The sequence below is a fragment of the Passer montanus genome, unplaced genomic scaffold (assembly GCF_014805655.1).
Source record: "Passer montanus isolate IOZ18808 unplaced genomic scaffold, ASM1480565v1 scaffold70, whole genome shotgun sequence".
Taxonomy (NCBI): Eukaryota; Metazoa; Chordata; class Aves; order Passeriformes; family Passeridae; genus Passer; species Passer montanus.
This window is the reverse complement of record NW_024372148.1, coordinates 3233446-3246396: the sequence shown is the minus strand read 5'-3', so window position 1 is coordinate 3246396 and position 12951 is coordinate 3233446. Positions and strand designations below refer to the sequence as shown.

Sequence of the window (12951 nt, the reverse complement as noted above, 5' to 3'; positions counted from 1 at the left end):
AGAAACACCGCCCCCGGCACCACCTTCCCCCTCACGGCCCGCCCGCAAAAGCCGCCCCCGGCACCACCTTCCCCCTCACGGCCCGCCCGGAAAAGCCGCCCCCGGCCCCGCCTCCCAGCGCGGCCTGTCCCGGTGGCGGCGGGCTGGGTGCCCATCACGCCACGGCCGCTCCGCGTCGCACGGGGCGCGGGGGCGATGCTTTGTGGGGCCCCGGCGGGAAGCTCGTCCCGGTGCGGGAACGGAGCCGTGCCCTCCAGGATGGAGCATCCCGCCCAAGCTGCGCCGGCAGCCGGGCAGCGGCATCGTCCGCGCGCGGGAGCGCTAATCGCGTAGTTTGTAAATAGCAGAAGTCGCTTAAAAAACCTTTGGATTTGAGAAAAGCGCCTTAATTTGGCTTCATAGTCGCCGATTCGTGATTTCTAAGGACTCGTCTCGCACCCCGTGGGGGTGCAATCCGGTGCAATGATCGGGGCCCGGCCAAGGGCCGCTGTCCCCGGCTGTGCCCGCTGCCCGCTCCGCTCCCGGTGGAGCTGACACCGAGTGGCCCGGCCGCTGTCGCAATCAGCAGTTCTGGGAGTGCTGGCTGCTCTCTGCCAAAGCCACCTGCTTGTTTGGACTCTGTTTGGGATCAGTTCGGGACCTGGCTGGGAGGAGGCGCAATAAAAGCAGGGCGTGAGGCATTCCCGTGCGTGCAGTCTCTAATTTCCCCACCTGTTTATTGCCTTCCTCGACAGGTAACTCGCATTCCTATGCTGGAATGAAACATGTAATTTAGCTGATGTTGCCATCTGCTGACGGAAACGCAGACTAGCCTGGGTCTAGTCCGAGCCAGACTGACACGGGCTGGCGTGTTGGCCCCAGCCTCCCAGGGGTCACGTAATCCGACTTTCTGCTGAGAGCAGAACCCGGTTAGAGCAGGTGGCTCAGGGAATTGTCCGGCTATTAATAGCTTCAGAGATGGATATTTCACAGCTTCTTTGGACAAACTCTTCTGCTGAGTGACCACACTTGGAGTAAAATGTTTTTCCTGTATCTAAAGAGATTTTCCCGTATTCCGTCTGGAGGCTGTTGCCTCTTTTGCTGTCATGGTGCCTGACTGGGAAGAGTGTGACTCCTCCTTCTCCACATCTTCCCATTTGGTAGCTGCAGTGATTAGTAAAATGTCCCTACAGCCAGTCCAGCCAGCTTTCTGCTTCGGGCTGAGCAAACACATTTCCAGCAGCCCCGGCTGTTGATGTGGCAGTAAAATAGATTTTGCTATGTCAGTATCTTTTTTATGTATGTTTCCTTTTTTTTCTTCTTTTTTTTTTTTTTTTGGGGGGGGGGGGTGCGGGGATGCGGGCTGTTTGGTTTTTGGGGTTTTTTTCCTTGTTTATTCTGGGGAGCCTATACCTCGACACAGCACTCCAGCTGTGGTCTGACATGTCCCGAAGAGAGAAAGAACCCTAACCCTTGACCTACTGACCACCTCTTGCTGATGATGCAGCTTGCTGACTCACATTCAGCATTTCGCCCAGCCACTCCGTTCTTTTCTTCCAAATTGTTTTCCATCTAGCCACTGCCCAGCTTGTACTTTTCTGTGGGTTTACTCCACCCTAAATGCAAGACTTGGCATTTGGCAAGTGCCAAACAAAGCTAGAGTAGTTAAAGTTATATTGTGTTTTAATTTTCATGTCATAAATAATAAATTTATTCAGGACTATGCAGTGTGATCCTAGAATCAGGAGAGCTAGTTCCAGGCACTCCACTTAAGCAGAGAATTCAGTGGGCATAGCTTGCATAGCTGCAAGGTAAAAAAAATACAAGAACCTTGTTTCAGTGAAAAAAAGTGTGAAGGATAGCAAAACTGACTGAACGGAAATGGTATTTTCTTTCTGTATAAATTACATAGTGAATAAGTGATTTAAGAATGAGAGCTGAGAGAGAACTAATGTACAGTGTTGTGGAACAAGCAAGAGGAAAGCTACTGCAAGGGCAACTTTCACCATAAAATAATTAAGTCCATAACATCACCCTTGTCTACCACCTGCAGCACAAAGAGAGAGAAGGGATAGTATTTTAATATTTATCTAACTCTCTTGCAAATATCTCTAGATGGCTGACTAAATTCACACTGTTAGTCCAGTGCAATCCCTCAGAGTGGTGCCTTTTTGCACTCGCAAGCTGAAGTGGTGTAGGTATGAAGACCAATTAACAAACACTGAAATCTTGTGCAATGGCAGATGCTGGAACCCAAACAAGTATCTGTTTTTATGTGGCCTCGATAGCCTGGCAGCCAGGTGAACAGAGCAGGGTTTGCCTTCACTCCTGCTGCAGCCGTTGGTCTTGGTCATGGCTGTGTGTCAGATTTGGGGGATGAGGATGCAGAGCTATACCTGGCAGCTCGTGGGCATTTAAGTGCAATTACATGAGTGTTATCAATGACAAAGCTGGCACCATGACTGCATCACCTTAAGGTTATCTTGTTCTTTGTGGGCAGGGAAAAAGTAGCCTGGAATAGTTTACGCAGGTCAACATGCTGACAACAGCTCATTGCCTTGTCTGTGATATGCACGGCCCAAAAGAGAACATTCACATTCCCTCCTGCTCCTTCAGAAGGACGTTTATCAAGTTATGTTTTATAAGGTTCCCTTTTAAACCCAGGATTATGCATAACTGTTATGGATTTGGAAGGTTTGTGGGAAACACTTATTCTGGTTCTCAGCAGCATATACAAAACAAAATTTTCCTGCCTGGAAGAAGAACCTGCTACTAACTCATTGAACAGGTCCTTTAATTGTCCATTAGGGTCAAATCAGCCCTTTCCCTCACTGCATAGCCTGAATGGTGTAAAGTTGCCTGCCAGAAAGCTCATGTGAAATAACTTCGTTGTGTTCTGTGTCTTTGATGGGAAGCCAGGACTGTTGCCTGCAGAGGTATGGACTTTACTGTGTATCCATCCCTTTATTCAATGCAGAAATTAAACCTGTGTTACCACTTCCAGTAGAATCTGAACACCTAGTGGTAATGACCTTGCAATTTCTAGATGGCAATCTGTCTGTCGAGTTACTTGTGCCTACCAGTGGAAACACAGTACGTGACTTTTTTGCAGCAAAATCAATTAAAATGTCTATTGCTGTTTATTCTCCATAATTTATAATGAGCCTTTATTATTTCTATTGCAATAACACCCAGAGGCACTTGCAAGGACTGGGAGCTATGGTAAGCACCACCCTGCACAAGCACATGGGAAAGTGGGATGTTCTCCTTGGGGATGTCTTGCAATCTGTGTGAAGACAAGCTGCAACAGGTGAGTGAGAAGTTTCACCCAGTTTCTCATATGTCTGGTTTTTGTAGACTCACTCAGACAAAACCACTGTAGCTTGTTCCAAGACTGTTTCTCCAGCTAAACCAGAATAATGCTAGTACCAAACAAACCTGGTGTTTCCTATTTGGTGTTATAAGCTATTTGTATTCTTTTGATCAGCTCTCATTTGTCTGCCTCCCCCAGCTGTAGAGGCATGCTTGGGTTTTAATTATACACAACTCAATGTACCTGTCATTTTGGTCAGATGCTCTTGGCTTCAGATTAACCATGTGGCATCAAATCAGAGTGAGGGGGCTGAGAGCAATGTGTCTGATGCTGCCAGTACTCACTTAAATATGCAAGTAGTGTGTCAGGTGATGCTTAATCAAGTCTGTTTATCATCTTTTCATCTTTTTATCTGCCCTAGTGTATTTTGCTCCACTAACTTGCGCCAGTGTGTCCTTATTTAACCTTCAACAGTTCTTAAATCACATCCTTTCTGCATTTATCATTGAAGTCATTGAAACTTGTTAATTTTTATTACACTTAGGTAAAATTATTTATTGCATTCTAGCAAAAGCTGGGGACTTGAACTGAATCAACTCAATGTTTGTTCTAGCTTTGCTATAAACTTGCTGGATGAAGTGGGCAGGTCCAAATCTAGCCAGTTCAATTTCTTCTTCTGTAAAGAGGTGCGAATTGCGTGGCAATATGTGGCCCAAGAGCTCCAAAGCCAGGTGTTAAACACTGAGCTGTTGAAGGAAAACACTGTAGAAGTGCAGCTTATTATTGCAGTGAGCAAATATGTGCAGTGTGTCCTCATGCCAGACTGTCCTGGATTGCCAAGAAAATTGTATTCTATTTGTCATCTGTATGGCAGTTGTCTTCTGTTAAGTGGGAAGTTTTCCTTATCTCTTCCACAACCAGTCCTCCCTCCGGGGGGACATCTGCTGATCATAGGCTATTGAATGTCACTGCATGACTGATAAGAACTAAAGCATCCCATCGTGAGATGCTCCGCCCAGAGGGAGGAGCCAAGCATTCCCACCCAGATACAATCTTGAGATTCTGGAATACCAGCACAGTTTCTCCACTGGATTTCCCAGAGGAACAGCTGCCTCTTCCACTGGATCTTCAGAGGAAGACTACACCCTTCTACAGCATCCCTGCTCCACCAGAACCACACCTGACACTCCAGGAGGACTGCAGCCACAATTCCAATTGGACTGCTGCCAGCACCCTGACCAACAGGGTGTCAGGTCATACTCTGACTCTGTCAGTGTTGTTTTGGTTTACTGCATTGTTTATTTTATCTTTGAATTTTCTTCCCTAATAAAGAACTGTTATTCCTGCTCCCATATTTTTTGCCCAAGAGCCCCATAATTTAAAATTTTTACCAATTTGGAGGAAGGGGGTTTACATTTTTCAGTTCAGGGGAGGCTCCTGCCTTCCTTAGCAGACACCTGTCTTTCCAAACCTAGACACAGACACTGCGCATAAGCACTGAAATGCTGACAAATTCAAAGTTTGACCTACTAACAGCTGTGTATGGTTTGCATGACCATCAGTTTACTGAGCCCTTATAGCACCATGCTGCCACACAATGACAATTTGCTGTCCAAGTGGAGAATATAGGCAGAACTGTCACAGAAGAGTGCCTAAGGGCGCTACCAAAATCTAATTTGTCAGGAAGAGCAGGAGTTCAGGGTTTCTGAACTACAATTCACCTGAGGAACAGACTGATTTTGATTCAAAGACATTTTGTCAGTTTTATATCAGTTTGTCCCGGTGAGTAGGGTCTGATGTAGTAGCATGGCCAAGGCACCACTTGCAGAAACTGTTCTTGGAGTCTTCAGAAAGTGAAATAATTCTTCTGCCTCTTATGCAGTATATTCCAGACAAGCCGATCATGAGGTCATGATATCACTTTTCCAAGGGGATTATCAGAGCCTATATCCATATGCTGGATGTATGCATACATGTGCATGTATATACCACACAAGAACATATCTGTCCAATCCATGCAAAACTGCAGAGTGTTTCAGCTTTGCACTGTAGGTTATTGTCATGCTCCATCTGTGCATCCAAGCCATTTGCCATCGCAAAAATTTGTATCCCGTGTTCCTTCCTCACTTAGCTATGCTCCCCAACAGCACATCCCAGATCACTCTGCTGATCCTTGTTCCTAGCAAGGTACAGCACTATGCAGCTCTGGTGCCAGTTCTGAACCAACTCACTTGACATTAAAAGCAGTACATTAAAGCATTAGTCCAGTTAAAATGCCTTCTCAACATTGTGAGAGCAAAATGGACTATCTAGAGACAGTTTAGGTATGTGTCTCAGATTTCGTCTTGCCACAGTTGCTAGGCATATGGTCCTGTTATTGATCCCATGAGAGTTAGTATCTCTCTAAGTCACGGAGGTGGTGAAGCAAAAAGTGTATTGATTCATATATTTTAAGATCAAATAACTATTATGATCATATAATGTTAGTTCCTGTATGTTGTATAATTTCATCCAGTAATTCCTGCATCAAACACAAACAGTTTCAGCTGCTACACATCTTTCAGAATGAAAAATAATTGTTGGGTTTTTTTTAACTCAAATGATGAAGGAACCATCTCAACTATTTGTTTCTGAAACAGTCTTGAAAATCTACTGCTTGAAAATCTACTGCTTGAAGTTTGAATTTGTCTAGTTTCAGACTCTTGATAGTGTTTTGATATGCTTTCATGTGCAAATCTACTGCTTGAAAATCTACTGCTTGAAGTTTGAATTTGTCTAGTTTCAGACTCTTTGATAATGTTTTGATATGCTTTCATGTTCAGAATTAAGAAGCTTTTCACTCCCAGAAATCATCCTTTGTAGTGATTTAGGCCATGAACAAGTCACAATACTTTCCCTTTATATTCTATCAATACAATGGGATGCTTTATTGAGTTATGGCCATAGGAATTTTTAATGATGAGCTACTCAAAATGTAGCTCATCACAATGGAAAATTGTATGAATAAGGCAAAAAGCCTGGGATGTCAAACACAGTGAAAATATATCAAAATATGGACTTCATTGTACACTTTTTCCTTTTTATAATGCACTTAATCCACTGCACACCATAATAAGCATATCAACAGGGCGTTGACTTTTTTTAGCTGAAATACGTCAGATCAGTATGAGGGCCAGTTTTACATCTAGGACCAAAATGGAACCACCAAGACATGTTTGACTAATTAAATGTACTGTCTCATTCCTTTGGTTCCTAATGTTACTTTTTATAATCTTCCCTTCGGAGAGATCTGACCTAATGGATGTTAATGTAAAGGGAACTTTGCCAGTGATGTCTGGATCTTTGAAAGAAATCTTGTTATGTTATGCTAAATTAATAAATTAAGTTTTCCTGTTCCCAAGCCACACCATTCATTTTTTTCTTTTTTTTCCTACTTTTTTGTTGATGGTGGGGTTTTTTTGTTGTTGGTGGTGGTTTTTTGTTTGTTTTTTTTTGTGAATACTGTCTCATCTGTGAAGACCTGGAAAACAATAACAGTCTAGTCAATTGAGTAGAATAGAACAAAGTGGTCTTTGTGTAAATAAGAAACTAATTCTGGTATTGTAAAAAGAGTAGAATAGAGAAGAAAACAAAGAAATCTGAAGTATGCAGAACAAGATTATTTGAGTAGTATATTTTTGTTGAAATGATATGGACAAGCATATTTTAGTAAAGCAACATTCTGGTTGCAGAATATTAGTCTCACATGGAGCTATATAAATTTATATATGCTTTATCAAATGCATAAAAGATCAGTTAAAAAAAAAAAAGGCAGAATTCAGAACAGTGTGAAACTCTCATGACATTCCCAGGAGCCAAAAGCAGAGCTGCTGTGAGAAGGCAGAACTCCATTTAGTCCCAGGTGTGCAGTACGATGTCCTATTGCTGGAAAAAAAAGCCTTATGTATTACCTTTGTTTAGGCTCATAGCAAACATTACCATTCTAACACCAATGACTCCAGACAAGGCTTGTATTTTATGTCTGTTCAGTGCTCATATCAAATGAAGTACAAAGGGGCTGGGGTTTGTGCTACCTCATTTTCTGTACTACAATTCTGAAATTTCTGAGGCACCAGATTTGGTTAACTTGTGGATTTTTCCAATAGTCACTAGGACTGGCTGGAAAAGGAAGTGTGAATTATTCCTGCAATTAATTTTGACTCTGAGGCAGATAATCATTGTTGTAAAGTGCATTAAATATAACCTGCAGCTATTTGATCTCATGCTGTAATTCTCTCAGCTCTCCTAAGCTAAACAAAGGTGGGTGAATCAACAGTGAGATTGTTTTGTTCCAGGAGAAGAAAAGCATGTGCAAGTCAAGTGGAACAATATTGCCTTTTGTATCATTACTGAACAGATGTCCCTGCACACTGCACTGCAGTGATAATCTAAATTAAGTGCTCCATGTGTTTTGGAACCTCTGAGGTTCCACCACTATTGTGTCTATGCTGGGATGTCACTTTTGTCTAGACCTTGCAGGCTTTTCCTTGTGCTCATCCCTATGACACAATGGCTTGATGTGGTGGCAGACAGCAGGCCTGGATAAGGCCTTGCATACTGAGTCTTGGTTCAAGATAGCCATGGAAAAGCTAACAGCTCTTCATGAAAACAGGAGCAACAGCAAAATAGAATTCTACAGATCATGACTATTTTCTTGCACCTAATTTAACAATCCCAACTGTCTCAGTAAAAGGACAAAAACAATATCTCACAAACAACCCTTTCTTTCACACAGACACCTTGTCCAAGACTGACAACAGGGTAGCAGCTTGTTACCAACCAATAGATAGGAGATAGACCACAAACAACCCTTTCTTGCACATAGACACCTTGTCCAAGACTGACCAATTACAACAGGGTAACAGCTTGTTACCAACCAACAGATAGGAGATAGATATGAGAGGGTTTATAAAACTCTGTATAAAGGGATGTAAAAAATAAAGTTTTAGTTTTTTTCTCTCCTTGAAAGAGTGGGTCTCATTCCTCTGAAACGAGATCAACAGTGGCAGCTTGATGCTAGTGAAATAGAAGAGAAATGCCCTATATTTTTCATTGACTCATTGGTGTGGCCTTTTGCTTGGTTGCACATCCTTTGTACTCACTTAGAGCTGATGGGAGGTCACCAGGCTAACAGCACTTGCATAAATGTAGAGGGGATAGCAGGCTGAGCCTCTGGCTCTGAATGTGCAGGGAAGCAAACCTGAAATCATTGTGTTAGTGGAGCTTATTGGTTTTGGGTGTAAGATGGAGATATATATGACAGTTTAAAGGGAAAAGAAACCCCAAAACACAACTCAGAAAAAAATGGTTGTGTTATTCTGTCCCAGTTCTATTTCACATCTTTATATTATATCTGTCTTCATCCTGTCGTCTATGAAATTAGTTTAGTGCCCCATAATTTCTAAATCTAAATGTCTAAATGTACTCTTTTCTGTTGACATGAACTGATGAAGAGCTACTGTGTTTCACTGGTCTGTGAATGAAATAATTTACTTCCTTGTTTACTTCAGCAATGCATTTTGGAATTTACAAAGATAAATAAAGTCTGTAGATCAATTGGAAAACCTTACACAAAAGGCACCACAACTATGTAAAGAACAACTGCCAGTATTAGTGAATCACTTCAGCCACCAAGGGAAAATGGGCTTCCTTTTTAATACAACAAACAAACCACAGCAGTATTTACCGAACACTTTAAAGATAACAACAGCTACATAAATACTAATAATTTTTAAGGTTTCTTTGTGAAAACATTGATTGCATGGTGATAAACAGTATTGCAACTTTAGAGCCCATATACAGGCAGATTAAGCACCTTTGGGTTACAGGAAGCCCAAAACTGAAACCATCTCTCTCTCCAAAGGCTCAAAGATAAAAGAAATGCTTCCAAAAAGGAGGTTTCCATGCCAGAAGTCTCATTCTGGTTGAATAGTGTCTTTGCTGACGCTAGATACAACTTCAGCCTGAATCAGACTGAAGACTTCAGTGCCAGTTCTCCATACAGATCCCCCCAGACAGCCTGTGTGTTGTATCAGCCAGCACTAATGAGAGCAAGAAGAGACCAACAAATCCCTCCCTTTAACCTGTGCTAGCCCCACATTTCAAATGTTGTTCAGAAATAAGAAAAGCCCATTATAGCACAAGATCACTCAAAAAAAAAAAAAAAAGAAAAAGAAAAAAAAGACCTGGTAGTTGCATCCTCTCAGAAGGTCAGCAGATGTCCTGTGTGGGACACAGGGAGCCAGGTGCTCTTCACATGTTTCAAGAGATCCCCAGCTGCAGTGACCATTCATAGAGGCAGCTGGGCACAGGACTTGGAAAGTCCTGCTCTAAGTGGTGAGGAGCAGACATGCATCTTCTCATGGCCAGGCACAGTTGAAGAAGCTCTTTGCTGAGTAACTGCTCCTTCTGGGATGAGACAACTCTCCCAAGAAAATACACCTGGCAGAAGGAAGGACCACCTGTAGGTATCGGATACCTGCGTTTGTTGTCTCAGCTTCCTTGCTTCAGCTGTTGCATGTCCACTGTTGGCTTGCCTTGTCCTCTCTCCTATGCTCTGCTCTCAGGAAAAAATAGGAGACCTTCACCAAAAATGGATGCTTCCACCTTTTTTAAGAGGACTGTGTGATTACTACAGCCTGTCTGATATTAAGAGTATTTATTGCATAGCTACTGAAGACCTTCTAATGATTATTCACCTCCTTTACAAATATGAAAGGGCTTTTCACTGAGAGTGTGGTTGTTGCCCATTGTTGATCTGTAGAAAATTTAGGGTGAAAGTTCCATATTGAGGCCAGGCTGCCCAGAGTCCCTCTACTGTTCTCCAAACTAGTATGCTCATCTTCAGCCCACTGGAGGCTCCTGTCTCTCCAGTGTTGTTTGTTAAAGAAGTTAGAGTGCAGTCCCTTGTAATGCTGTGCAATTTAAGATCCAAATAAGGCTCTTGAGACTTCTGCATGCTCAATATTTTTTAGTCTCTTGCAGAACTTAAACCTGGATACCATCAACCTTTAAGCATCTTGCATAATTCTTTGGTTCTGTACCAGTTCATCTGCAAGTTTCTGTTAGGCACAACATTATTTTAATTTAAAAATATAGCAGCATAAATTACCTAAACAAATAATTTTTTCTTATTACATTGTTGGAAAACTTAAAGCTTTCCTATTTAATGCAGAGTAGAAATGGAATAGGAATTCCAGCATGCAAGAAAAGGTACACCTGATTCTGTTCTCTTCACCAGAACACTGACTTCTTATCTAACTTACTCACAAAAAGAATAACTTTATAATTTGATAATTCACATGGCTAATCTGCAATACATAAACTACATTCATTTGTGTTAGCTCACTTACAGATTTCCTATTAACTCACCAAAGCACAAATGGAGCAGTTCAGCTGAAACATAGGCAGACATTTCTTAAGCAAGAATTATTTTGTGTCCTTACAATCTTCCTTGCCTTCAACTTTTAAAGCAATTCAGTAATTTGCCAAGGTTTGAAAGTAGGTGAAGTGCCTGGATTTATGTACTGAACTAACTTTTTACCTCAACTCACTGTAAATTAATCTCTAATGTTTTTGTGGCTAACAGGACATGGTATATACTGTTTTATACTGCAGAAATGACTGGGTTTTAATGGGGTGTCTTAGAGCAACATGGTTATAACATAGCTCCTCACAAGCCACCTGCAATTTGCACTGCCTTCCCCACACAGGCACTAGTAGCATGTCTAAGTGTCTTAACCACAATAAAGGCCAAAACTGCTGTTCAGACTTCATTTTCCATGTCTGCAATAATTAGTGGGTCTGTTCAGGTATGGCTACGTGTAACCCTCTTGCCAAGTGTTGAAACACCTGTACACTGTGCAATTCTCCCTTAGCTCCTGCCACAGACCTGGGGAATGAGTGCTTTGCATAGCAGTTGTGGGTACCAAACCATAGTGTCACATATCTGGGTGCAGAACATACAAATACCACTTGTGTAGCATCTGTGCGGTTTGTTGTGCCTGACAGCTGAGTTTCTGATGTGGAAAAATGCCCTTTTGGGCGTTGTTGGTTTGCTCAGCAACCAGTCCTCCTCTACTCACAAAAATGCACACAGGCTGGGGAAGGATTCCCAGAAGTGGTGTAGGCATTTTGAAATAAACTTTTCCACTGTGTTTCGTTGCTGGACAGATTGGCAGATCAAGATGCTGCAATTAAGAGGACTTCCCCTTGCTTTTTGTTTGGTTGGTAGCTTTTGGCAACACTTGCAGTACTCTTGATCTTTTTATAGAGCTTCATGTAGTAGCAAAAATGTTACCTCAGCCCTGGGCTGACAGGAGAACTTTTGCTGTTGTGATGGCTCAGGCAGCATCTCACCTCTAGTCTCACATGGCACTTGGAGGTAGAGAGGAATGGTCACTGTCAGCAAAGGAAGGGCAGGGGGGTCATGGGGCTGCTCCATGGCCAACTGAATCCAAACAGCTGCAAGGCCCTGGTATCCTTCTGGCACAAGGGCCAAGTGCTCCCTACGCATGCTGTCACAGCTGTGTGGCCATGACAGCGTGGGGGTGCGTGTCTGAAGCAGCAGGGGTGCTTGCCTGTGCCGGGAGGCGTGGGGAGCCAAGGTGGGTGTTAGGATCAGGGGGGTCTGGAGGACAGGCAGGGCTGCGGTGCAGAGGCAGCTCCTGGGCCACCCCCTGCTCTCGTCACGGTCCCGTGTTCAGCGATGCCAGGCGGAGGCTCTCCAGCCCGTGGTGACCCTGTGGCAAGGGCCTGGTGCGTTCAGGGAGCGTGTACTGGACTGGCTAATCAGTTCTGCAAACTGTTCCAACTAGGATTACTGTCATTACTTGTGGTCAGGGCACATCTCTGTCAAACTCCATCTGCCGTAGGGATGCATTAGCTTTTCCTTTGCTTTTCCTTTGCACGGAGGAGTCGGAGGATGCGTTCATTTTTTGTTAGTTCTGCTGGCAATTCATTTGCCTGGAACAAAAAACCCTTGAGGTTAGCAGAAATGAAAGAGTATTTCCCAATCATGGTTGAATGCATTACACTCTAGAGAAGATCGTACTGGCCATTTGTAATGACGTGGGATTTTTCCTAGTGTTGTCTCCACCACTGTTGAAAATATCTTAGGAAACCATCTTTCAGCGTTCAAATCTCATTTAAGTCTTCAAAACAATCCCAGAATGGAATTTGAGTGACAGCTTATTTTGTGCTGACTGTCCAGGCTAAATGCCCTTGGGTTCCCTATGCTTCTGCTGCAGAAGTAAAGGAGACCATAGCTGCTGATTTTTTGGGGGAGATGGGCAGGTCCTTATGTACTAATGTCTGTAAAACTCCAAGGGGTGACTTAAAATAGTGTTATGCTGTAAGATTGGTAATAGAACATGAGTTTGCTATTTTTTTTTATTTATTGACAACAATTTTGGTAACACAAAGCATTTATGATGAAGCTGCTTCAGAAAATCAGTAATTCTGTCCTGCAAATATACTCTGTCATGCCAAATGGCATGTTGTTTACAAAAGCTAAAAAAAAATAAATCAGTAGGAGAAGTTTCAGCCACACACTTTCTTCTACTGCACACCCTGCTGCTGTAGATCATTATCAGTAGCAGAAAAACCTTGTGCATTTTCAG

At 42.9% G+C, this 12951-nt stretch overlaps 1 protein-coding gene across 4 annotated transcripts in view; it reads right to left on the bottom strand.

Moving 5' to 3' along the window:
• Positions 1 to 1400: 1400 nt before the first annotated feature.
• The window catches only part of ANKRD29 (ankyrin repeat domain 29), a 38747-nt gene continuing 27196 nt past the window's right edge, over positions 1401 to 12951 (bottom strand). For 3 of the 4 annotated variants that reach the window (XM_039730093.1, XM_039730092.1, XM_039730094.1), the window contains one exon: positions 8248 to 12295. In XM_039730093.1, coding sequence (XP_039586027.1) covers positions 12212 to 12295 — 84 coding nt within the window. In that variant the 3' untranslated portion in view covers positions 8248 to 12211. Of the gene's footprint in view, positions 1784 to 8247; positions 12296 to 12951 lie in introns of those variants that run through there. The other variant, XR_005629942.1, reaches the window with a different exon arrangement.